Source organism: Akanthomyces muscarius, chromosome 2 (assembly GCF_028009165.1).
Source record: "Akanthomyces muscarius strain Ve6 chromosome 2, whole genome shotgun sequence".
Lineage (NCBI taxonomy): Eukaryota > Fungi > Ascomycota > Sordariomycetes > Hypocreales > Cordycipitaceae > Akanthomyces > Akanthomyces muscarius.
The window spans coordinates 3880182-3905663 of NC_079242.1; the positions used below are offsets into that span (position 1 = coordinate 3880182).

The following is a 25482-nucleotide window of genomic DNA, read 5'->3' on the forward strand; positions in this document are numbered from 1 at the left end:
CTTCGCGCAACAACGGGGACCTTGTCTGCAGCACCCTGCAGACCATTTATACCCTGCAACCCCCAAAAAGTCTAGCACGTTTAAATAAGTAGACGTGACTCTGCCATCTTTTTTTTTTTTTTGCAACCCTCTCCAAGGCGCTAGGAAGAAAGAAGAAAACTTTCATCTTTCGTTCTGCTGCTGGGTTTCTCTCTTTAGACAAGATGATGTTCCTACCCAAGATCTTTGCCGGCAAGGACGAGCCGGCAGAGAACCTGCCGCCTTCGTTCCGGTCCAACGTCGAGCACACCAACGCTGGGCACACCAACGACAAGTCCGCCGTCGTCTCCAATGTCGACAGCGAGCACTCCGACGATGACGACCACCAGAAAGGTGTCGAGGAGGTCGAGGCCAGCATCAAAGTTTGGAGCCCTTTCCACATCTACCTTGCATGGGGTTTGTAAGTTTTTTTTTCCCTTGCTTTTATTCCGAGGCCGCTGCTAGAGCAAATCTGGAATTTGAATGCTGACTCTTGGCCTGTCGCACAGCATCTGGATCGTCTATTTCGCGGACTCGATGCACTCGGGCATGGGCGGCACCCTGACTGCCTACGTTACGAGTTCCTTTGCCAAGCACAGTCTCACGGCCACGACCGGCGTCTTTTCGTCGCTGATCGGTGCGCTGATCAAGCTGCCGCTCGCCAAGATTCTGGACATCTGGGGTCGACCTCAGGGTGTGGCGCTGACCACCTTCTTCATGGTCATTGGCCTGATCATGATGGCGGCCTGCCAGAATGTCGAGACCTATGCGGCCGCACAGGTTTTCTACTGGATTGGGTGAGTGCATCTTCGTAGTCTGATCTGACAGAATTGACCTCGGATCCCCGCAGCTAACCTGCTTCCTCTCACCCCGCAGATTCAACGGTGTAGCGTACAGTCTGCAGGTCTTTACTGCCGACACGTCCGCGCTGAAGAACCGTGCCTTTGTCTTCGCCTTCATCAATACCCCCTTCATCATCTCAACACCGACTGCCGGTTATGCATCGCAGGGATTCCTCAACAAGGGACCGGAAGGCTGGCGATGGGCATATGGCGCTTTCAGCATCATTATGCCCTTCGTTGTGGCACCGATCCTGTTCTTGTTCCTGCACAACCACCGCAAGGCCAAGCGCATGGGAGCTCTGCCCCCCAGGGAGCGCAGCGGACGCACTTTTCCCCAGACCCTCAAGCACTACGCGATTCAGTTTGATCTCTTCGGAATTTTGCTCGCCGCAGCCGGCATGGCGCTGTTCTTGCTTCCCTTCAACATTTACTATTTCCAGAAGCAAGGCTGGCATTCGCCAATGATCATCTGCATGCTCGTCTTCGGCGTCGTACTTCTCTGCTTGTTCGCTTTGTACGAAAAGTTTCTTGCTCCTGTCAAGTTCATTCCCTTTGAGCTTCTCGCGGATCGCACGATCATCGGCGCTTGTCTGACGGTGACTTTGTCCTTCATTTCGTTCTACGTCTGGTCGGCCCTCTTCACGTCATTCCTCCAGGTTGTCATCGGCGCGACCATTGTGCAGGCCACTTGGGTTAGCCGCATCTACAACATCGGAAGTTGCTTCTGGGGATTGGTCGTTGGTATTCTCATCCGCTGGACCGGACGCTTCAAGTGGATTGCGCTATACTTTGGCGCACCGCTGCAGATTCTCGGCGTTGGCCTGATGATTTACTTCCGCCAGCCTGGCAGGTCTCTTGGATACATTGTTATGGCGCAAGTCTTCATTGCTATTTCCGGCGGAACTCTGGCCATTTGCCAGCAAATGGCCGTCATGGCTGCCGTCACGCACAAGCACATTGCTGTCGTCCTGGCACTGCTTTCCATGTTCTCCAACATTGGTGGCGCCATTGGAGGCACCGTCTCCACGGCCATTTGGACCGGCGTCTTCCCCAAGAAGCTTGCCGAATATCTTCCAGCTGAGGCCAAGGGAAATGCTACCCTGATCGTCGCAAGCCTGCCCACGCAGCTTTCGTACCCCAAGGGCTCTGCAATTCGTCTGGCCATCGAACAGGCGTACGGTGATGCTCAGAGAATCATGATGATTGCGGCGACTTGCCTTTTGCTCGGTACGCTCTTTTCAGTGGCCATGTGGCGTGATCTGAAGGTCAAGGACTTTGAGACCAGATCCGATGTTAGGGACGAGAACAGGTCCGATGTCAAGGACGAGAAGAGGCCCGATGTTAACAAATAAGGGCTCGTTCCGGATGCTGTTGTCGGACTGGGCACGCAGCTAAGCGCTGGTCCGGGCAATGCAAAAAGTCTTGTCATAGTCGTACGTAATTTTTGACTTTAGTTTATTCAGATATTGGCGTCTTTCTTGGTATTTATCAAGTATATGCGCGACTGCTCTTACTTGTAAAATAAATGTAACAGAAATTTCCTCGTTCAGCATTGTAATTCTGAGCTTTCCTTGGTTGACGAGGCTGTGCTGCACCTGGGCTTCAGGGCTACCCCACTTAATGGTGCGGCAAGGACCAATCAGAAAAAGAAACCGAGGACGCAGGCCGCCAAGTCCCCAGTACCTTCACCTCCATCGTATTTATGCTGGGCATGTATGTATCTATACCAGCCTGGCCAAGGCCCCATAAATGACTGCCCCCCACCACTGAGCGCTGCTGGCTGGTAGTCCCCAGTCACAGTCCCCTGGCAGCTTAACGACTCCAAGACGCCAAAAGACGCGCCGGTCGCAGCAAACATCCGTCGCGCGACTCGCGATCGCACAATCAAATCCACACCACAGGCACATTTTTGCTAATGCCGCCAAGCCGAACCTAACAGGCGCACGATACACTATGGATAACGAAACCACAACTTCCAGCCAGGACGGCGATGCGCCGCGCCGATCGGGACGCGTCGTCAAAGTTCCCGAGAAGTGGGAGCCAGAGGCGTCCGCGCAGCTCGCCTCGAGCAAGCGCAAACGTGGCGGAGAGGGCGAGGAAGGAGACGATGCCCTCGACTCCGACGAGGACGAAAGCGGTCTTGACGATGATGAGGGCGACGCGGATCATCCTGCTCCCCGGTCGCGACGAGCTGGTGCCTCCAGTCGCCAAAAGAAACCCTCGCTTAAGAAGCCCAAGATTAATGGCGCGGGCGGCCACACAGCGCGTATTCCTAGCAGACCCAAGAAGAGTGTCCGAATCGAAGCCGGGACTAAAGGCACGGGCCTATTCGGTACGCCATCTCCTCTCAGCGCACGCGCGTTCTCACGTCGGCTAACACATTTGCTCCAGTCGACATTTTCGGCTCCGGAGAACCTTCACAGACTGTTGCCCATCAATGGCTCGAAAAGTACAAGGCAGACAATGCTGCCGCTCTGAGCGACCTTGTCAACTGTATCCTACAATGCGCTGGCTGCGACCTTGAAGTCACGCCCGACGATATTCGCGACCCCGAAAACATCCCCAACAGACTTATCGATCTTCAGGGCGTCTATCAAGAGGTACGTGCCACCCAAAAAAGCTTCGTCTGCACAAGTAAAGCTGACACTTTGTAGCAAAACATTACCGACTACCCTCTCATCTCTCGCGCCAAGGGTACGCGATCATTCCGGGACCTTCTCGTCACATTCTTCCAAGCCCTCATCGCCCTGCTTCACGACACGGACATCATGTACCAGGATGCCGAACTGATGGAGAATCTTCACGCTTGGCTGGCCAGCATGTCTTCGTCATCACTACGGCCTTTCCGCCACACGGCTACCACCATTGCGTTGGCAGTCCAGACCGGACTTGTCGATGTAGCCGGAACACTCGACCGTCGCATCGCCAACATCGAGCAGCAGCTGCAAGCTGCTAAGCGCGGTAAGAACAAGTTAAAGACTGCCGAAGTTCAACGCAACTTGGAAGAAGCAAACAGCCACCGTGGCAATTGCAGCGAGGCCATCCAATCCTATTTCGATACTGTCTTTGTCCATCGATACCGTGATGTTGACGCCAAGATTCGTACTGAGTGCGTTGAAGCCATTGGTTCCTGGATTTGGGATCTCCCTACCGTCTTCATGGAGCCAGGCTACCTTCGTTACCTCGGATGGATGCTTTCCGACATCAACGCCCCCACTCGACTGGAAGTTTTGCGCCAGTTGTGGAAGGTCTTCAAGCGCAGCGCCCAGCAACTCATTCACTTTATCGACCGATTCCGCCCACGGCTTATCGAAATTGCAACACTTGACTCTGAAATCTCGGTCCGAGTCGCTGCCATCTCGGTTATTGACACACTGCGCGCCGCCGCTCTCCTCGAACCCACGGAAATTGATGCCATCGGCCGGCTCATCTTCGACAACGAAATCAGAATACGCAAGGCTGTCGTCAATTTTTTTGGTGCATGCATCGAGGATGTCAAGGAAGGCAAGGTGGAAGAGCTTGGCGGCCAAGATGCGCTAGATGAGGTCGATGGAGGCGACGAGGACGATTTTGAGTCGCCTCGCAGAGAATGGCTGGATATCAAGTGCCTTGCCGAGACCTTGGCCATTTACAACGCACAGGTTGATGAGGCGCAGCAGAACAATGGTTCCGCTGGCATCGAATCGTTTCTGGATCTCTTCGAGGCTGCTGTACCCGAAACGAGGATAACGCTTGCTGCCCAAGCTCTGTATGAAAAGATTCCTGAGATCAAGTCGTGGGAAATCTTGGCCGGATATCTTCTTTTCGATCATTCAACAAGCACAAAGTCACGTGGCAGGGCCAAGGGCAAGAGCGCGTCTCCAGAGGCTGCCTTTAAGATGGCCGTCGCGCCTCTGCGGGAAGAGGAATCCATCCTTCTCGAAGTGCTCAGCTCCGGCATTAGATCCTCTCTCACCCACACGGGAGGTGACATCGACAGGAGCCGACGCCGAGGCAATCGTGAAGCTGCCGATGCGCAAGAGGAAATCGCAGTTGAACTCGCCAGCATCATTCCGAAACTCCTAAGCAAGTTTGGCGCTGAACCTGAAACGGCTGCCGTCGTCCTGCGTTTGGAACACAATCTCGATCTCGACGTTTTTCAGCAGCTCCGCCAAGATTCGAGCAGATATGGAAAGCTGCTAGACGAAATAAGCACACAATTCATCAGACACGACGATAAGAGAGTCCTGTCGGAAGCTGCTGCCGCGCTCCTACATGCCCGTCAATATGACGAACTGGAAGAGGTTACTGACAGCAAGCTATCCTTGTTGTGGGACAACGTTACTGAGGCTCTACGCAACGTTAGCGAGACGTGCGAACTTTCTGTCCGCGGAAACCTTGGTGCAGCACAACTTCGCCAATTATCAACGCTGCTGATGAAGGTCAGCAAGCTGGCAAGCATTGCGGACTGTGTTGATGTTCTGGAGGCTGAGCCTAGATCTAAGAATGCGGACTCGGCAATCCAGACCCTCATCAACATTGTCCATCGCGGCAAGTACGAGCCCCAAGAAGATGAAATTGATGATCTGGAAGACGAAATTGTGACTCTCGCAATCAAGGCCTGCCAGTTCTATTTCATGTGGAAGATCCGTGTTCTATCAAAGCGACTAGCAGCCGGCGCCGGCGTTTCTGACGCTGAGATTGACCGTCTGTCTGTACTTCGCCAATCTTACCGCCGCCACGTCATCGAGACGTTCTCGTCCCGCGCTGCCATTGATCAATTGCGCCTCTTTGCCACGGGCAGCCTCTGCGACTTGCATCTCTCTTTTGCCACGCTTCGACCCAAGATCAACGCCCTTCGAAACTCGGCCGATCCTGCCCTAGCCAACAAGTTCAAAGTCCTCGTCTCAGAAATCGAGCCGGGCCTGATACCGGAGCTGACGTCCATCTACGACGGCGCCGAGAAGCAATACGCCAAAAAGTCGAAGAAGGAAAAGGTGCTCAACGAACCTGCCGAGGATGAGGACCCCATGTCCGACGAAGAGGAGGATGACGACGACGACGAGGAAGACGCCGGCCTGACGCCCGAACAGCGCCTGGGCAACGAGCTGCGCGCCGAAAAGTCCCTCTGCGAGCTGACGGCCAAGTACGTGCTCGCCATCAGCGGCCGCCTCATCGACGACCGCGGCGGGCTCGTGGATAAGCTGCGCCGACGCCTGCTCCGCAACCAGACCAAGCTGGGCAACAACTTCAAGGAGGTGGTGGCGTTCCTCGACGAGGACAAGATGGCCCGCGCGGCCAAGAAGGCGGCGCCTCAGCCGGCCGCCAAGCCGGCCGAGAAGGAGGCAACGGCGCAGGATCTTGAGGACATGTTTGAGGAGCAAGCAGAGCCCGAGGAGGGATCGAGAGAGGATCTGCGCCGCAGGGGCCTGCTCGAGGATGACCCGATTGAGGACGACGATGACAATGAAGGCCAAGAAAACAGTCGCTTCGATGATGACATCTTTGGAGATTGAGAACCGCCCACTTTCTCTTCCTTTCGATGAATCGGGAGAAGAAAAAGAAATATATACATAAAAAAAATTCATGACGAGGGAAAATCGGGCTGTTTTCTGGCGTGCGGAGTGAAACATGACGTCAAATTCGCGATGGGGAACAGAGGCATTTGCTTTGCACAGAAACTGTTGTTATGCTACGGATGGAAAACTTCGCGACAGCCGCACCTCGGGAGGTTTACTCTTGGTCGTTTTTTTTGTTTTGCTCCTTCTCCCCCACAATCAAGTCGTTTCTCTGGTTTCATAATGGTTCTCTTTTCTTTTAAGAAGGCACATGAGGTGTTTTCTAGTTTATGTACTCAGTTTTCTTTTGTGTCAGGATTGCGGGCTTCTCTTATGACCTGTGCTGTTTTGATTGTATGCGCTTCACCTTTTTTTCTATCATAGTATACCTCTTCTTTGTTCTTTTCAGATGGTTCGGTGAATTTAGCGGAAAACCGGAAGAGGAAACTCATTTACCGAGCTTACACTTGGGAACTTGGTTGTGCAATGCCTCTTGGTAATTCGTGTGCACAATGTACTTTACTTGACAGACGCATGGATGCTTGGTATTTCTTATAATGGACAAGTAAATGGTGCTGCAATCTTTCGCATTATGGGGGGTATCTCGACAATTAGATAATACATGTCATGTCGCAATCAATGCTGTACAATGTATGGCGCCTACTCCGTCCTGACCACGTCAGGCACCGAGATCTGCGTCCCGAATAGACCGTACATGCGCTGCCACCTGCGCCCTTTGCCCGCATCGGCCTTTGCCTCGTCTGCTTCACGCATCTTGACGCCATACTGCTTGATGCAGCACGAGAAGGGACGATTGGCCGGCACTATGCCCGAGCTGGGCCCCTCATCGTCGCTGTCCGCAGGTGGCGCGTTGGTCCGGGCCTGTTTGTCGGCTTTTGCTTTGCGCAGCAGCTTCTTGGTCTTCTGCTCCTCTAGGTCGCCCCAGAGGTAGAACAGCTTCTCGCGCAACTTTGCCACCTCGGACCTGCTATTTTTGAGATCGCAGGCGTTCATGTTCAAAAGGCACTGCGCGGCGTGGTTATCGACCGTGACCCAGACCTCGTCTTTCTGTTCCGCATCATCAGTGTCTCGCGCGTCCTCCAAGAGGAGGTGGAAGCGCCACGCCCATCCGGCAATCCTTTCAGACGTGACGAATCGATCCATGGTCATGTCCTCTGAGTTGTCTGACGAGTCAGATTCCGCGTCGGACAAAACATCGTAGATATCACCCTTGAGCTTGGCAAATGCAAAGTCCTCCAGCCTGTGCGGCAGATAGTTTTTGACGCGGACACTTGCACGGTAATTGGCGTTGATGAAGGGGAGCGGCAGTTTGGCGGCGTCCGTGCTGATGAGAGTTTCGAAATAGATCCGTTCTAGCAGCTCTGCGACGGTGCTGAGTGGCTGCTTCTCATTTTCGCATTTGACTGTAGCATCGTTGTTAGAAAGGCCGCAGCTGAGATGGGCAAAGAGCAACTAACTGATGGAGTTGAGCTTAATCTTCGAGGTTTCTGCTTCAGGTGTAGGAGACTTCTCATGTTCAGGATTGGTCGCAGACACTGCAACGTTTTTTGCAGCCTGTCGTTTCTCATTGCGCCGTGATTTTGAGTTTGATTTACGAGGTTTCGAGTCATCTTCCAGAGCTGCTCGTCGCTTCTGACCAGCCTTGGCAGCCTCTCTTATTGATTTGAGCTGATTCTTCTTCTCTTTTTCATAATTTAGTCGTCGACGAATCGTGTCCAGTAATCGGGGGTCCATGGCATCGGCATCATCTAGATTTTCGAGTACCGAAATGTTGATTTTGCTGTGAAACTCTTGGTCTCCTCGAAGAAAGCCTTCTAGATTGCTGCTGTTGCGGCCGTACTTTATCTGAAGGTTTTTGATGAAGACCCAAGAGCCGACAGATATGTTGTTGGCCCTGATTGCCGCCGCATGCGGCTCCCAGCATGTGATCTGCAAGCTATGCTTGCCATATGGGCCACACCAGTCACTATCAGCGGCATTAGAGCCGACGGCGCTGTTTCGTGGCCCGGGATGCGTGTGAGAGTCAAGGTCTTCCATGATGAAGTTGAAGAAATTCGCGTGCTCCGTGTAGTCGGAAATCCAGAGAGTAAACTTGTCGCCCAAGTCGTACGGTTGTTTGACTACTTCGGCGATGACATCGACGAAGCGATCACAAGCGACATCTCTGAGGAGACTGAATTTCTCCTTGACTTGCACAGAAGCTTCAAATTTGTGGTGGTATTCGGCGGCTGTTGGCACTCTGTCCTTGTCGATGCGATGATAGAAGGCAGATATGTAGATAAAGTCGGCTCCTGTAAGTACTCTGCTAGGCTTCTTCACAATGGGGTGCAAGGCTTTCTCTGCGCCTTGCGGAGGCTTTGGAATATTTGAAGCTGTGAATACATATATGTCTGTCTGGTAGTTCGTCATGAGCGAGAGCTCGAAATTGTATGTTTGAACCTGTCAACGGGGTTAGCCTGGCCAGTCATTCACGAGAGCCGCAACTCAGCCTACCTTTGCTCTAAGAATGACCACAACATCGCCACAAGCAGGATTTGGCATCGCATCTCGGCCACGAAAGACATTCAGGGTTAATGACTTGGAGTCGACATCTTGAGCAGATTCATCGTAGAAGCGGATCTGGGCCTTGTAGTCTAAAGTGGACAACGGTCAAGAATTGTGAGCAAGTAGCGAAGAATCAAACGCTTACCCGTCTTCTTAGTCGGGATTGGAGCTCTGAAGTCGATGACTATGCCAATTACGTTGATGAAGGTTCCAGATGCTACTCGTCCCTCCAGAACATGGTCAATGGGGGTGAAGGGGGCGGCCGCGGCAGCCATTTTCCTATTTGCGCATCGAGACTGAAGGAGATGCAATGAAAGATACTGCAGCAAGAAAACTGCCTATTGTCAGCAGCATGTACAGGCAGCGTGGTTCTCAAAGAGGCGGTTTCGGCCGGTCGTCGCGTATTAGTGCAGCTACTTACGCGTTTGGCTTGGGTGCTAGCGGGCACGGTGGCACGGAAGCACGTGAGAGCTTGGGAGCTTGGAAGTGCTAGGAGAAGCTCAGTGGACGGCGAAGAGAAAAAGGGCATCAAAGTTTGAAAGGGCGGGGTACGGGACGTGTATCTGTTACGACAAAGTGCGAGACAGATGGTGTGAATTTAGCCATGTAGCAATGTACTGGGTACTAGGGACTGGACCGAGGCCATGGTGCCTCAGGCTGCAAGCGTATGACGGGCGCCCCTCTCAGCCTGTAAGAGGGCTGATGAGCTGCAGCGAGAGCGGTGGAAGCTCCGTGTCACAACGCCTCACAGGCAAACAGGCCGTCACAGGCACAGGTCAATTACAACGGGTGTAGCGGTGATTCATGGGGACGCACAGAGCTCTCCAGCGGTGCGCCAGGCGGTCACAGCTGTCAAACACCCTGAAGCTCCAGCAGGTGGCGCACCGCCGAAAGCGGCTAGCGCCCACTCTAGCGGCTCCTCTGCACCGCTTTCTCTCTGTGGCAACCGAAAAAGACCCTCCTTGGAGCGTCCAGTTTCTACCGCAATTTGGGCTGCTCTGCCAAACTCTGCCCGCCATTATTCTTCTGCTTTTTGCATCTTACGCACCCTTTTATTCTTCGTCTCGTCCGGACTGCTTCTTCTTCCGCAGATACTCTCCCCCTTGTCGAAACAGCCAATCTCTGAGCTGCTGATTTTTTTTCTACCCTCTTAGGCATCTCTCTGCCGCTGGCTCGCCGCCTCGTTCTTGTCCCCCTCAACCCCTCCTCTCCGCCAAACAGATACAAAGCAACCACCATGACTGATCGCTACATCCCCGAACATCGCCGAACCCAGTTCAAGGCAAAGGGTGCCTTCAAGCCCGAGGAGCTTCGTCGTCGTCGCGAGGAGCAGCAGATTGAGATCCGAAAGGCCAAGCGCGAGGACAACCTCGCCAAGCGCCGTGGTATTGCTACTGGTGAAAACCGTCCCGGTGCCTCGCTTGGTGCCGCCCCCGATAGTGACGATGAGTCTACTCCCACAGAGTCTCAGGTATGCACGATTCCAACCCCGATGTTTATACGGCACCAAATTATTGCTTCTGCGCTCTGTGGTTGCTCCCGCCTTACGGCTTGCTGCAACTCCTTGTTTTGTTTGGTGTGATTCAGCTGTGGACATGGGTGATATTACACCGTGGTGATCCCCACAGAGCCTCGTCAACACCCGCCAAAAGAGTTTTGCAGCAGCTCGAAGGGCTTGTACACGACTGCTAGCTTGCCAATGCCGCGTGCCGTAAGCATAATCAATCATGTTGCTGACCATTTCTTTTACAGCTCAACGAGGACCTGCCCCAGATGGTCGCCGGCGTCTTTTCCGACCAGATGGAGCAGCAGATCCAGGCCACAACCAGGTTCCGAAAGTTGTTGTCCAAGGAACGCAACCCTCCCATCGAGGAGGTCATCAAAACCGGTGTTGTGAGCCGCTTCGTCGAATTCCTCCGATCTCCCCACACTCTCGTCCAGTTTGAGGCTGCCTGGGCTCTGACCAACATTGCTTCTGGCTCTGCTACCCAGACTCAGGTTGTCATTGAGGCCGGTGCTGTTCCCATCTTCGTTGAGCTCCTGGCTAGTCCCGAGCCCGATGTGCGTGAGCAGGCCGTCTGGGCCCTCGGCAATATCGCCGGCGACAGCCCTCACTGCCGTGACTACGTCCTGAGCTGCGGTGCCCTGAAGCCTCTGCTAAACCTTCTTGGTGACAGCCGCAAACTGAGCATGCTTCGCAACGCCACCTGGACTCTTAGCAATTTCTGCCGTGGCAAGACCCCCCAGCCGGACTGGAACACTGTAAGTCTAGGACTGCAAGCTGATGCGCTGTTGGATGTCGCCAGATGCTAACCAAATATTTAGATTGCGCCCGCTCTGCCTGTTCTCTCTAAGCTCGTTTACTCGCTCGATGATGAGGTCCTTATCGACGCTTGCTGGGCGATTTCGTACCTTTCTGATGGTCCCAACGAAAAGATTCAGGCTGTTATCGAGGCTGGCATCCCCCGCAGACTCGTTGAGCTCCTGCTCCATGCTTCCACCTCTGTCCAGACTCCTGCTTTGCGTTCCGTTGGCAATATTGTCACTGGCGACGATATGCAGACTCAAGTCATCATCAACTGTGGTGCTCTGCCTTGCCTCCTGTCTCTCCTGAGCTCCACCAAGGACGGCATTCGTAAGGAGGCCTGCTGGACCATTTCCAACATCACTGCGGGCAACTCTTCTCAGATCCAAGCCGTCATTGACGCTAATATCATCCCTCCCCTGATCCATCTCTTGCAGAACGGCGATCTCAAGACCCGCAAGGAGGCTTGCTGGGCCATTAGCAACGCTACTTCGGGTGGTCTGCAGAAGCCCGAGCAGATTCGCTACCTCGTTGGTCAAGGCTGTATCAAGCCTCTGTGCGATCTTCTCATCTGCCCCGACAACAAGATCATCCAGGTTGCCCTCGACGGTCTTGAGAACATTCTCAAGATTGGTGACCTCGACAAGCAGGCTGCTGGCGACGGTGCTGAGAACCTCAACAAGTACGCCCTCTTTATTGAGGAGTGCGGCGGCATGGAGAAGATTCATGACTGCCAGAACAATGCCAACGAGGAGATTTACATGAAGGCATACAACATCATCGAAAAGTACTTCTCCGACGAGGAGGAGAATGCCGATGAAGGCATGGCGCAAGCCGCAGGCCCCAACGGCCAGTTCGGTTTCGGTACCGCCACCAACGGCTCTGGCCAGGCTGGTGGCTTCAACTTTGCCAACGGCGGCGACTCCATGGACATGTAAAGTGTCTGCAGGAGAGACCATGAATTATGCCGTGTTGTGAAATGCGAATGAACAGGCTGGATGATATACCAACATGTCATTCCAGTCCCCCCGACACACCACTACAACAACTCATAACGAGAAACAACACCAGCATGCCCACCAACGCATGCTAGCTCCTGCTTACGAGCGACAGAAATTCCCTGGACATAACACCACATACCCCCTCGTTACCCGTTTACCCTACACCCCCCCCCCCCCCCCCCCCCCCAAATATCAACATAGCACCAGTCATTTTATAATCAGTTTAATGCATTTGCACGGAAGGAAGTACAGTATAAAGGCCATATGGTAGCTTGAAAGCTCCAGCCTAGAGATGATCTGATGAGCGATGTCGTGCCTTGGCTTCGGCGCAAACCATGGAAGATGGAAAACGAAGAGGCTCCATATAGACTGCTCAGTGGATATGCACAGCGCCAGCAAAGATTTAGGACTGGCAGTTGTTGCTGAAGCGAGCTTCACCTATTGATGGAGCAATACAACTACGGGCAGTCGATGCTAGTGCAGCCTGCACCGAGAAGAACGGAATCGGCCAGGGGACTTTACTGCCAAGTGGCAAATTTGTTTCCGGTGCTCTCGTTTCTAGTTGTAGCGAAATAAACAAATCAATCCCCCCAAAGTACATGACGCGACGTCTCGCGATGTGCCTCGTAGATACTGCTGTAGCGACCCAAGCAACTTCGAGACTTTTAACTGGAGTGGAAACATGCATGGTAAAAGAACGAGAGGAAATGGGCACGAACGGTGTTCAAATAGAGTCAACGTATCAACTGTTCCATCCAATCATTCTTTGCAGGTTACCGAAGGTGGTTTGTTCCTGGTGCCCATGTGGGGCGCAACTGTAGATGTCGCCGTAGAGGTGTAGCAGTCTGCGGGCAGAGCCTTTCTCGCCACAAGCCTCTCCAAGTCATCACTTTAGGCTTACTTTGCAAGCAACACGCATATATCAGCTTGCAGCGCCTGAATTTCACCCTTCAGTCTGCGGAATCTGCCCCATTAGGAACGAATGGCAACCTAGAGCTCGCAGAAATTTTTGTGCGCAGACGAGACGGCTTCTCCCTGGTGTGATATCCAAAGCTACCCGCCATGGTGAAAAAGGGCAAAGCCAAAGCCACCGAGCCGCCCAAGACCGCCGCAGCCCCGGCTGCTACGGGAAAGGATGCTGGAAAGGGCAAGAAAGGCGTCAAGCAGGAGGCCGCGGTCCCTGCTGAGCTCGGTCCCGTCGGTCCTCCCAAGCCGACGGTGAAGCAGCTCATCGGCGGCTCCTCGTGGACGGGTAAACTGCCAGTGAATCTGCTGAGCGAGTACTGCCAGAAGCAAAAGTGGGATCGCCCGGACTACGACACTCGCAAGACGCCCGATGGCTTCTCTGTGTTTGTGACGCTGAGCGCCAAGGATCCCAAGACGCAGGAGACGACGCGGCTGGACCCTTTCAAGATTCCGCCCACCCACAAGCACCTCATCATGCGGGATACTGCAATTGAGGCCAAGCATGCAGCGGCGACGTATGCCCTCTTTCGCGTGTGTAGCATGCAGAACAAGCACATGGTGCTGCCGCCGGACCACAAGGCGCTCTGGAAGGACTTTCAGGAGCTGAAGAAACAGGATGTCAAGGACGGCAAGGCCTGGATTTACGATGCGGATCCATTCAAGACGTTTCATGAAAGACAGGAGGCGAAGGCGGCGGCAGAAAAAAAGCGCAAGGAGGCCGATGCACTCAAGGCCAAGGCCAAGGAGATGCCTGGTGCTTCTGGCCTAGCGCTTCTGAATGCAGGGAGCGGAGGGAGCAGAGGTGGCAATAGCGGCGGCGGTGGCGATAGGGGATTCAACATCATGAAGGGGTGGACGAATGCACCGAATGTGGAGATGGGCCGGCAGACGCGGTCGCAACTGGAAAACCTCCTGCGCAGCGGTGTCTCATGGAACCCGTATGCGGTGCAAATGTCCAGGGCGCAAAAGGACACTGTTGAGGCAGAATTGTGCAAGATTGGCTTCCGCAAGAGCCATGTTGCGGAAGCTGTCGAATACTGCAAAGACCGAGAGGAGACCCTGGAGTGGCTGCTCATTCACGTCCCTGAGGACGACTTGCCGCGCTGGGCGCTGCCTGAAAAGTATGCAGCCGGAGTCACTATTGGGACAAACGATCTCAGGAGAGATGGTACCATTCAACGTCTCTCACAGAATGGTTATTCGCTCGAGCTATGTTCGCGGGTGTATGACCAGGTTGGTGGCGATGAGAGTAGGACAGCAGAGGCCCTTCAGGATCTTCTCTTTTCGAGGCCCAAGGAGGGTGATGAGGGTAAAGAAGAGTCGCTTGACTTTCTTGATATGGGATCGCCCGAGGAGCAGTGGCGAGAGGAGATGGAGAGCTTGGAAGCAATGTATGGGGGCTTGTTTTCAAGAGACGGCGCCGACACCGTCAAGATACAGCTCGAATCTGTGAAGAACCCGCCTCATAAGGTGGAGGCTGCTTTACAAGTTCGACGAGGCTCAAACTATCCAGATACGCTGATCCTCGGCATCATTGCCAATTTGCCCTCATACATTAAGCTGAGCATCATACGCAAGGCACTGGAATACATGGATTCGTCACTACGAGAAGAGCCAATGAAGGTATACTTGGTGCTGGACTGGATTCAGCAAAACATCAACGATATTATCGAACACCCTGGGAAGCTGGTCGACATTTCAGCGGTCTCGTCCGCCGCCTCCGAGCAAAAGCCAGGTGATGCAGTCAAGTCTAGAAGAAGGATGCGGACAGCTGCCAGACCCATCAGATGGAGCCCAGATACGCGCAGCAAGGAAGCGTGGATGAAGCGCCAAGAGAATTCTGCGTACAAAGAAATGCTCAGCAAGAGGCAGAAGTTGCCTGCCTGGCAGATGCGTGAAAAGATTGTCAAGACAGTCACGGATAACCACGTCACCATCATCAGCGGTGAAACTGGTTCAGGTAAATCAACGCAGTCGGTGCAGTTCATCCTTGATGATCTGTACGGTCAGGGCCTGGGCGACTGCGCCAATATGCTTGTCACTCAGCCGCGACGTATTTCAGCACTCGGTCTTGCCGACCGTGTGGCCGAAGAACGTTGCGGTCGCGTGGGACAGGAGGTTGGTTACACGATTCGTGGTGAAGCGCGACAGTCTAAGGACACAAGAATCACCTTCATGACGACCGGTATCCTGCTCCGTCGTCTTCAAACGTCGGGCGGTCGCATTGACGATGTGGTTGCCTCCCTCGCCGACGTGAGCCATGTAATTGTCGACGAAGTCCACGAGCGAAGTTTGGATACCGATTTCTTGCTCAATTTGATTCGCGAGGTGATGCGCATCAAAAAAGATGCCTTGAAGCTGATTCTCATGTCTGCTACGCTGGACGCCGCTTCGTTCATCAACTACTTCGCATCCGAGGGCCTCAAAGTCGGCGCCGTTGAGATTGAGGGCAGAACATATCCAGTTGACAACTTTTTCCTGGATGATGTCATTCGCATGACGGGATACAATGCGGAGACGCCAGACGGCGGCTTCATTGGTGATGAGCTCATGGGCAAGATTATCCAGAATCTCGGACACCGCATCAACTACAACCTCATTGTGGAGGCCGTCAAAGCCATAGACTACGAACTTGCCTATGACAAACTGCCAGGTGGAATTCTCATCTTCCTTCCTGGCGTGGGTGAGATTGCGCAAGCTTGCAGAGCATTGCAAGCAATACCATCGCTGCACGTGCTCCCGTTACACGCCTCTCTAGAAACAAGAGAGCAGAAGCGCGTTTTTGCCAGCGCACCGCGCGGTAAGCGCAAAGTCGTCGTGGCTACCAACGTGGCTGAGACGTCTATTACGATTGATGACATTGTCGCTGTCATTGACAGTGGCAAAGTCAAAGAAACAAGCTTTGATCCTGGGAACAATATGCGGAAGCTGGAAGAGACGTGGGCATCGCGCGCCGCCTGCAAGCAGCGCCGTGGTCGTGCCGGTCGTGTGCAAGAAGGCAAGTGCTACAAGCTGTACACGCAGAATCTCGAAAACCAAATGGCTGAGCGCCCCGAGCCTGAAATTCGTCGTGTGCCGCTCGAGCAGCTGTGCCTGTCGGTGCGTGCCATGGGCATGCGTGACGTGGCTCGCTTCTTGGGCCGATCGCCAACACCGCCAGAAGCTCTGGCCATTGAAGGAGCCATGAAGCTGCTCCGACGCATGGGCGCGCTGGACGGGGATGAGCTTACGGCCATGGGTCAGCAGCTGGCGATGCTGCCGGCCGACCTGCGCTGCGGCAAGCTCATGGTCTTTGGTGCCATCTTCGGCTGCCTGGACGACTGCGTGACGATTGCGGCCATTCTGAGCACCAGGAGCCCGTTCCTCTCACCGCAGGAGAAGCGCGAAGCGGCCAAGGAGGCCCGCATGCGCTTCTTTGCGGGCGACGGCGATCTGCTGACCGATCTCGCTGCATACACAGAGTGGAAGAGCCTAATGCGCGACCGGATCCCCATGAAGCAGGTTCGCGGCTTCTGTGACGACAACTTCCTCTCGCACCTGACCCTATCCGACATCTCCAACACTAAGTCGCAGTACTACACGGCTCTGGCCGAGATCGGCCTCGTGTCACCCAGAGAGGCCGCTGCCGCCGAGGAGGACACCATCGAGGCTGCCATGGCGGGCGGCGCAGCGGGTGGTGGCAAGAATAAAAACTCGCAGCTCCTCCGAGCGCTCATCGCCTCGGCGTTTACGCCGCAGATTGCACGAATTCAGTACCCGGACAAGAAGTTTGCGAGCTCCATGTCGGGCGCCGTCGAGCTGGACCCGGAGGCGCGGTCCATCAAGTTCTTCAACCAGGAGAATGGTCGGGTGTTTGTGCACCCGAGCAGCACAATCTTTGACAGCCAGGGCTTCTCGGGCCACGCGGCGTACATGGCGTACTTTGGCATCATGGCCACGTCCAAGGTGTTTATCCGAGATCTTTCCCGTAAGTCTTTTGCCCAGGTTGAAATTGGTGAGATGTATAAGGAATAGAGCGCTAACAAGAAGACAGCCTTCAACGTATATACTTTGCTCATGTTTTCCGGTCCGATTGAGCTGGATACGCTGGGCCGCGGTCTGTTGGTGGATGGATGGCTGAGGCTGCGCGGATGGGCGCGCATCGGCGTATTGGTCGCGCGGCTGCGCGGCATGGTGGACGACTTGATTGCGGAAAAGGTGGAAAAGCCCGGCTTGGACCTGCGCGGCAACGAGGTCATCAGGTTGGTGACCAAGCTGATAGAGCTCAATGGCTTGGACGCGTAGATGTTCTTTAGAAGGTGGGATTTAGAGCAACACCAAAAGTTTTGAGTATTGATAAAGACGATGATGAGATAAACATAGACTATATAAACGGACACGATGAAATGCCAATATGTTGGATTGAAATCTGTGTGGCTCTTGAAGCTGAGGTCTATTTACCTGCGAGACCGAATCAGGCAGCCAGCTAGTAAAGTGGCGACGGTGAACCTGACTCTTCCGCTCATCGCCACGTCGCGACTTACACAATCACAACCACACCATGGCGGATGCCGAGCCCAGCGCCGAAGAAGGCCTCACCAAAGAGGAGATCCAAAGCGCCTCTGAAGCACCTCCCGCAGGCGAGAAGCGCAAGAATGCCTGTACGTTTCGCCCAACATCCCCCCCCGCGGCTCACTGTGCCTCGTCACCCACACACGCTTCTAACACCCAAACAGTCGCCGCGCTCATGGCACCTAAGAAGAAGCAAACTCCAGCCGCCACTCCCGCACGCTCCGCCGGCGGCAACCCGTTCAAGGACCGCATGGGCCTGGGCGCCTACCTCGGCGACCCGGCCGCCTTTTCCGCGTCCGTCGTCATCGCCCACTCGCCCGACTTTGTCGTCATCCACGACAAGTTCCCCAAATCCACCGTGCACACGCTCATCCTGCCCCGGTCCCCCGCCGCCAACCTCCTTCATCCGTTTGACGCCCTCGCTGACCCGGCCCTGCTCGCGAGCGTCAAGGCCCAGGTCCTCCGGACCAAGGCCCTCGTCGCCGCCGAGCTCCAGCGGCAGCTCGGCCGCTTCAGCGCCTCCGAGGCCGCGCGACAAGCCGTCCTCGATGGCGAGGCGGAAGTGCAGGAGGGGGCGGAGCTGCCGCGCGGACGCGACTGGGCCGCCGAGGTGGTCTGCGGCGTGCACGCGGTGCCGAGCATGAGCCACGTCCACGTCCACGTCTTGTCGCGGGACATGCACTCGCGCAAGGTCAAGCACAGGAAGCACTACAACTCGTTTACGACGCCGTTCCTGGTGGACGTGGAGGACTTTCCGCTCGCAGAGGACGACCCGCGGAGGGATACGAAGCGCATGGGTTATCTGCAGCGTGATCTGCGGTGCTGGCGCTGCGGACGCAACTTTGGGAACAAGTTTGCGCAGCTCAAGGAGCATTTAGAACAAGAGTTTGACGCGTGGAAGAGGGAGTAGAGGTGATCATGTATTTGTGTGTTTGAAAGTAGAGAGGGTGACCATGCGATGATCCCATCACGAGTCTATAGATGGTTTAAAAGTAGAGAGGGTGACCGCATTGTTGGAATGGAGCTGATTGGAGTTTGAAGATGCGAGGTGCCCAGGTGTAGATAAAAAGACAGACTAATTGTTTACTGTAGAAAGGGCTTCGCAACAGACAATATATAAAGAAATACAAAACTGTTTAAATAGGTTCGGCTGCATCCCGTCTCCCATTTAACAAAAGTGAACCGCGCTCATGAATCATTCCGTATACTTCCAATTGCCTGCTCAAATCTCAAACCTATTCCCACAAAAAGGATTTTCCCAGAATTTCGCACGCTTCTGTGTTTTTTTTACATTATTTTTGTTCATTGTGGATTCCTTCCGCAGTACACTTGGTAAACCTTGCCGCAATAGCATTACACATTTCCCTGAGACGGCGACGACCGAAAATCGGGCGTGATCGATGGTGCGCAACTCACGGTTCAAACCTGCGTCATGGAGCCGAATCCTCAAGACGCTCGGCCTCTTTCCGTCGCTGATCGCGACCCCTCAGCTGGCGCGCCACGGTAGAGATCAAATCCGCGACCTCGGCATCCTCGTCCACATTCTCGGCCTCGCCGGCCTCTCTGCGTCGCTGATCGCGAGCCCTCAGATGGCGCGCCATGGCAGAGATCTACTCTTCGGCCTCGGCATCCTCGTCCGCATCCTCGGCGTCCTCGTTGCTCGCAGTATCAGCGTTGGCCTCCTGGTCCTCCTGGGTCAGCTGCTCCTCGGCGGCATCCGCGTTACTCTTGCGGCCGCGGCCACGCTTGGAGGCGGTGGGCGTCTCGAGACCAACAGCATCGGAACCACGGGGGCGACGGCCGCGTCTGGTGCCAGTTTCCTCCTCGGCGGGCGTCGTCGCAGCGGCGGCGGATGGTCTTCCGCGGGGGCGACCAGGACCAGCAGCGGCCTTCTTAGGGCTGGCCTTGGCCGTGGCAGCCTTGCCGCTGCCCTTGGGGCGGCCGCGAGGCTTGCCGGTGGGAACGTAGGCAGGCTTAGCCTTGCCAGTGGGTGGGCGACCGCGGGGCTTGCCCGAAGGCACATACGCCGTCTTCTTGACACCGTCCTTTGGGGGACGACCGCGGCCACGCTTGACGGGCACGTCGCCGGTGGCAGTGCTGGCTTCTTCGGGAGTCTTGGCCATTTTGTAAAACTTTTGTTGTGTGTGTGATGTGAAGGGATAAGTGACTTGAGGAGGATAGATAGGCAGGGCGACGAGTGATGGTGGGCGCGACGGCGGGTGTGGCTTTGCGCGCGCGAACGAAAAAAAAAACGGCCGAGACAGTCGCGACGATGGGAACAGCGACGACGGCAGAGCCCGGGGCTGTACAATTAAATCGCGGCGAGATAAGTCGTGAACAGAAGACGATCGCAAGTGCGAAAGGCGACGGTGAGAGATGGACGCGCAAATAAAATTGGCGATGAAAAGAGATGTTTATGAGAAGCGCGTGCGACGCGACAGGCAATTTAGAGAAAGCTGGTGGCGGTGGTTGGAGAGCAGAGCAGCAGCAGAGGCAGCAGCAGAGCAGCAGAGCAGCAGAGCTCCAGGGGACAGAGGTACATGGCCAGATGGGCGGGGGACTCGAGGCGGCGAGCTAGCGAGCCAATGGGAAGTGAGTATCTCGCGGACCCTCGACTGTGAATGGCTACAGGAGGAGAGGAGACGACGGGTAGAAGGGTGCGGGCCACTGGAAGCCCGATATGGTTTAGCGTGGCACTGGTTGGCCTTGCTGGCCGCTCATGCGCTGCAACAGGGGCTGGCCAGTGGGAGCCACGGCGCATCAGCTACTTGTAGAGACGGGATTACAGGCACACAGGGAACCTTGTGGATTTGCTACAGCGCCCAGATACAGAGTTTACAGAGGCCGCTAGCTGTGCCGACCACGACGCTAGTTCAAGGCAAACTGCCCAAATAAGCTCCAACCCTGGTCTCTCTCATCTGTTTACCCCGGCAACAGCATCACCCGCGCTAGTAAACAAAGAGCTCCAATGCCCCGACCTTACGAATGTGGCACATTCTTTGTCAACGACGCCGTGATAGCATCGACCAAATCGTTGAGACACTTATTACCATGGCTGTGGATGCCCGCTTGATGCCCTACTCTGCACCCAACACCCCCGAGCCGCAGACGGTTCGCTCTACTGCTTCAACTCCTTCCCTGCGATCCCGCGATGGTACGCTGCCCATGCTCGCTAGGATGGACGGAGGCGGCAATGTCAGAGTCGTTGTTCGCGTGAGAGCTTTTCTCAAGAGAGGTATGTGTCTTTGCCTCTATCTACGTCTTTCTCTCCCGTCTAACCGCTCTCAGAGCTCGAACGCCGGACACGATGCCTGATCAAGATGGATCCCATCACTCAACAAACGACACTGCTTGCTCCAGACGAAGACGAACAGCCCGGCCCCAAGTCCAGGTCGCGCAAGGCCGATGACAAGAAATTCACATTTGACTCGTCCTTCTGGAGCCACGACACGAAAGATAATCACTACGCCCACCAAGAGGACGTATACAATGCCCTCGGCGAAGAGTTCCTCGACCACAACTTCGAAGGCTACCACACATGCATCTTTGCCTATGGTCAGACCGGCTCTGGCAAGAGCTACACCATGATGGGCACGCCTGACCAGCCAGGCCTGATCCCCCGCACCTGCGAAGACTTGTTTGAGCGTATCCAGGCGGCCCAAAACGAAGACACAAACATTGCCTACAATGTGCGCGTCTCCTATTTCGAAGTCTACAACGAGCACGTTCGTGACCTGCTCGTTCCCGTCAACGCAAGCCTTCCGCCCAACTATCTCAAGATTCGCGAATCCCCGACCGAGGGCCCCTACGTCAAGGATCTCACCGAGGTGCCCGTTCGCAGCATCGACGAGATTCTGCGTCACATGAAGAACGGCGATGCCTCCAGAACTACGGCGAGCACCAAAATGAACGATACCAGTAGCAGAAGTCACGCGGTCTTTACCATTATGTTGCGCCAGATTCATCACGACATGGAGACGGACGAGACGACGGAGCGCAGCTCGCGTATCCGGCTTGTCGATCTGGCGGGCAGTGAGCGTGCCAAGTCTACTGAAGCTACCGGCGCCCGCCTGCGCGAAGGCTCCAATATCAACAAGTCGCTCACCACTCTCGGTCGTGTCATTGCTGCCCTCGCCGACCCCAAGACGCTCCGACCCGGGGCCAAGCGCAAGGAGGTGGTCCCTTACCGAGACTCGATCCTTACGTGGCTGCTCAAGGATTCCCTGGGTGGCAACAGTAAAACTGCAATGATTGCGTGCATTGCGCCCTCTGACTATGACGAGACGCTCTCCACACTGCGATATGCCGACCAGGCCAAGCGCATCCGCACCCGCGCCGTCGTCAACCAGGACCAAATGTCCACTGCCGAACGCGACGCCCAAATTGCCGCCATGTCCGAAGAAATCCGCATGCTGCAAATGTCTGTATCCGATTCCTCTCGCCAGCGCGAAAAGAACGCCAAGGACGCCGAGGAGCGCCTCGACGAATATCAGCAACGTGTCGCGACAATGCAGCGCCTCATGGAGGAGCGTGGCATGGTGGCCGAGAGCAAGATCAAAAAGCTGCAGACCGAGAACGAGGCCCTGAAGCTGCATCTCAAGCTGGCCATCGAGAGTCTCAAGAACCCTATTCCCCCAGTGCAGGTCCAGTCTTTTGACGACGATGGCAAGGAGAATGCTGCTCACACTATTCACGACGACCAATCCGACGAAGAGGACGACGATTATGGCTACGACTCCGATAGCACAGCCCATGGCAGTGACGACTTGCAGGAAGAAATGCATCGCTACTTGCAAGATATGGGCAATCTCCGCAAGCTCATTGGCGGCGACTTGTCGCGCTTCAAAGATGAGACGAGCGTGCGCATGCCACTTGGTATGAGGGAAAATGCATAGCCAAAGGCTGAGACTGCGACTTTTTGACTTGAGATTTACATGCAGCGCGGTGTTTGGGTACCTTGCCAGCGTCATTTCCATTTCTTACGCTCTTTTTGATCAGTTTATACAGTATATATGACAACAATAGATTGAACAGTTGAATTATGATTGCAAAAGAGGTGTACTTGAGCGCGGGAAGTGAGTCCACTCATCGTAATTGTAAAGTAAGTAAATCCTGCCGGGACCAAGCCTCATAGCAAGCCAAAGATACGTCATCCATGACTCAAAGAGACAAGGGCCGCTGCTGCTTACAAACAGAAGCAAAAGTGAGTAAAAAGAGTGCTGCGACCAGAAACAGCCAGCCTGGGAGCCATTGTCACAACGCACAGAGTAAACGAGCTGAAGAAGTCATGTTTCATTTATTCCAAGTCTTTTTTTACTATACCGCATATACATTTTTCATTCTATATACACGAGCTACGCCGCGCAGCTTAATTCCGCTCGACCTTGTCACCCTGGTGAGAGCCGCAGACGAAGCGGCCATCCACGAGCTTGACACCCAGCGCGTCACTGTCTGTCCGCCGGTGTCAGACAAGAGTCACACAAAACGCCATGTTTATCAGTGAAAGTAGGAAATAGACTCACTATTGGGGGAGACGGCGAGGTCGGTGTACTTGGGGACGGCGTTGGGGGCGGGCAGGCAGTTGCACTTGAGGCCGAGGTTGCGAGCCGGGCCATTGTCCAGCTGGCCGATGGTGCAGGGGCGGCACGTCTGGTCAAAGTTGCCACTTCAGGGAAGCACATTAGCCTTTTTTTTTCGCATTATACACACGCGGGCTTGTGGCTCGCATTGCGGAGAGAAAGAAAATACTCACTTGTCCTGCCAGGCGAGCTTGCCGGCATCGTTGCCGATGCACAGGTTCAGGTTGAGGGTCGTCTGCCAGCGCTTGCCGGCGTCGTCGAGGCACGCGGCGGTAATGGCCGTCTGGCCCTTCTTGCCCGAGCCCAGCACGTTGAGGTACTTGCACCTGTCGTCAAAGGTGTCGTAGGTGAGGCCCTGGGCGACGGCGCCGGTGGCGAGGAGGGTGACGGCGGCAACAACGGGAGCGTACATGTTTTCTTGTTCAGCAGGGAGTTTTGGATTGGTCAGCGAGATGAGAAGGTCAGAACTGAGAAACTAGACGTATTATTGCGTACTTCAAAACGGGATGCTTCGAGGGGGCTATATATGAGGCTCTCCCGGCCTGGCTTTTTCGGGAGTGAGCCGAAGTTTGCAATGGATCTATACTCCCTTGGCAGAACATAAGCGCTAAGAACATGGGAAAGGATGGAAACGAACTGCAAACAAGGCTGCCATGGCATGCTTTTTTATTTCATGTAATTCGCGCACAAGGCAGCAATGGAGCATCCTCAACAACCGGTGTGGTGTGAAACCGCCTCCAACGGGAAGGGGTCTCGAACATCCGGGCCAAGAAGCGGCGGTCAACAAACGCAATACTAATATGATGGCTCGCTTGTGTTTGCACCGGATCCTAAGAATCCGCATCCAAGTGCGAGCTTTAAGCTTCATTTAGCTAGTTTTCTGGGGCGGAGGCGTGGTCCGGTGTAAGCGTGGGGTTTCGGTCGGTGGTTGCAGAGGCCAAACGCCGGGCGACGAGCCGGCGCCGCAAGAGTAGGCTACGAGACTTGCGAGACTCCCAGACGAGGCGCTATTGACAAGACTATGGCTAGGATAGAGATGGCCCTCTGCATGGGCTGGGCTTCTTCACTCGTCGTTGGTCTCGCACTCCTCGCCACTAGAGCCCAAATTCGCGGCGCCATCTCGATGAGGTACGGCACTGCAGAGCCCAGACCGGCAGCTGTGCGTTTGAGAGATGTTGCCGAGAGGGACCTGCATGAGAACTGCGGCTTACTCTTGGGTCGGCAGTGATTGCTGGCTATCTTGCGGTGGACTGCGCGGTGCCGGTGACTAGGGCGGTGCTTTGTCCTTTAGAAGCGAGTAACTAGTACATCTCTGGGACCAGCCGATGCACTATTCCATGAGTCTTGTGCAAGGAGAAACCTAAACCGGCTGATTTGTCGTTTGCTAGAAGTCGCCCGCGGGACAACTCCAAAGCATGGATGGAGTGGCGTGTGGAATGATTCGAGGGCAACAGAGTCTCTGCTACACTTCCGCCGCGCTGTACAACGCGCAACATCGATATCTGGCTTTCGTTGCCGACCACTCCATTCGCAGGCAAAAAGGATGGGATCCAGGTCATTGCTGTCCTTGCCGCCATTTTGCGTGGCTTCGTGCCGGGCCGCGGAAGATCAAGGACCGCAGAAGCAGATTTGCCCGACTATGTGACATGTTTGTGTAGATCTGACAAGGACGGCTATGCTGGGTTACGCATGGCGTCAAGAGCGCGAATCGGATGTGCTTCGGCACACCCCGTCACGGCACCATCAATGTTTCAGGGCCGGGGACGGCACAAGACTGGACAGAAATATCCTGCACCAAGTTTAGCAGTGCTGATAAAAGCCAATACTATGCTTGGTGTTGCAATTTCGTCAGGCATATCAGCGACGCAGTGGCTGTTTCAAGATGGGGGTTGCTTCATCCTGCTGGGGCGGGTGATGTTTGCTGTTTGGCGAACAACGGATCCGTGCTTCAACGGGTGCCAAGGATGCCCATGTCCTGCAGCGAGGTAGAGGGGGCCGTAAATCTGCTGTCGAGCTTGGATTTTCTGCAGCATGCCTCGATAGCAATTGCAGCTCTGTTCTGATGGGAAAAATCAAATCAGAAATCTCGAGCCAGCAATGAAGCCGCCAAGTTGACCC

General features: G+C 54.9%; 9 protein-coding genes across 9 annotated transcripts; 6 read left to right on the plus strand and 3 right to left on the minus strand.

Annotated features, from left to right (window-relative positions):
- Positions 1-203: 203 nt before the first annotated feature.
- On the plus strand, positions 204-2212 carry LMH87_004401 (uncharacterized protein; the record flags this gene model as incomplete). The annotated part of the gene is made up of 3 exons (XM_056195612.1): positions 204-439; positions 528-815; positions 895-2212. 3 exons carry the CDS (start codon positions 204-206, stop codon positions 2210-2212), a joined length of 1842 nt encoding a protein of 613 aa, XP_056049223.1.
- A 601-nt stretch (positions 2213-2813) lies between these two features.
- On the plus strand, positions 2814-6355 carry LMH87_004402 (uncharacterized protein; the record flags this gene model as incomplete). Its single annotated transcript, XM_056195613.1, has 3 exons — positions 2814-3192; positions 3252-3460; positions 3515-6355. The coding sequence occupies 3 exons, from the start codon at positions 2814-2816 to the stop codon at positions 6353-6355; spliced, it is 3429 nt and encodes a 1142-aa protein (XP_056049224.1).
- A 702-nt stretch (positions 6356-7057) lies between these two features.
- On the minus strand, positions 7058-9491 carry LMH87_004403 (uncharacterized protein; the record flags this gene model as incomplete). The annotated part of the gene is made up of 6 exons (XM_056195614.1): positions 7058-7821; positions 7876-8857; positions 8912-9051; positions 9108-9179; positions 9284-9296; positions 9384-9491. 6 exons carry the CDS (start codon positions 9489-9491, stop codon positions 7058-7060), a joined length of 2079 nt encoding a protein of 692 aa, XP_056049225.1.
- A 708-nt stretch (positions 9492-10199) lies between these two features.
- Positions 10200-12205, plus strand: LMH87_004404 (uncharacterized protein; the record flags this gene model as incomplete). The annotated part of the gene is made up of 3 exons (XM_056195615.1): positions 10200-10433; positions 10715-11224; positions 11288-12205. The coding sequence occupies 3 exons, from the start codon at positions 10200-10202 to the stop codon at positions 12203-12205; spliced, it is 1662 nt and encodes a 553-aa protein (XP_056049226.1).
- Positions 12206-13330: 1125 nt separating this feature from the next.
- LMH87_004405 (uncharacterized protein) lies at positions 13331-17518 on the plus strand (the record flags this gene model as incomplete). Its single annotated transcript, XM_056195616.1, has 2 exons — positions 13331-17201; positions 17268-17518. 2 exons carry the CDS (start codon positions 13331-13333, stop codon positions 17516-17518), a joined length of 4122 nt encoding a protein of 1373 aa, XP_056049227.1.
- Positions 17519-17774: 256 nt separating this feature from the next.
- LMH87_004406 (uncharacterized protein) lies at positions 17775-18695 on the plus strand (the record flags this gene model as incomplete). Its single annotated transcript, XM_056195617.1, has 2 exons — positions 17775-17874; positions 17950-18695. The coding sequence occupies 2 exons, from the start codon at positions 17775-17777 to the stop codon at positions 18693-18695; spliced, it is 846 nt and encodes a 281-aa protein (XP_056049228.1).
- A 700-nt stretch (positions 18696-19395) lies between these two features.
- Positions 19396-19908, minus strand: LMH87_004407 (uncharacterized protein; the record flags this gene model as incomplete). Its single annotated transcript, XM_056195618.1, has 1 exon — positions 19396-19908. The coding sequence occupies one exon, from the start codon at positions 19906-19908 to the stop codon at positions 19396-19398; it is 513 nt and encodes a 170-aa protein (XP_056049229.1).
- A 928-nt stretch (positions 19909-20836) lies between these two features.
- LMH87_004408 (uncharacterized protein) lies at positions 20837-22680 on the plus strand (the record flags this gene model as incomplete). The annotated part of the gene is made up of 2 exons (XM_056195620.1): positions 20837-21020; positions 21074-22680. The coding sequence occupies 2 exons, from the start codon at positions 20837-20839 to the stop codon at positions 22678-22680; spliced, it is 1791 nt and encodes a 596-aa protein (XP_056049230.1).
- Positions 22681-23153: 473 nt separating this feature from the next.
- LMH87_004409 (uncharacterized protein) lies at positions 23154-23776 on the minus strand (the record flags this gene model as incomplete). The annotated part of the gene is made up of 3 exons (XM_056195621.1): positions 23154-23236; positions 23308-23450; positions 23538-23776. 3 exons carry the CDS (start codon positions 23774-23776, stop codon positions 23154-23156), a joined length of 465 nt encoding a protein of 154 aa, XP_056049231.1.
- Positions 23777-25482: the final 1706 nt, after the last annotated feature.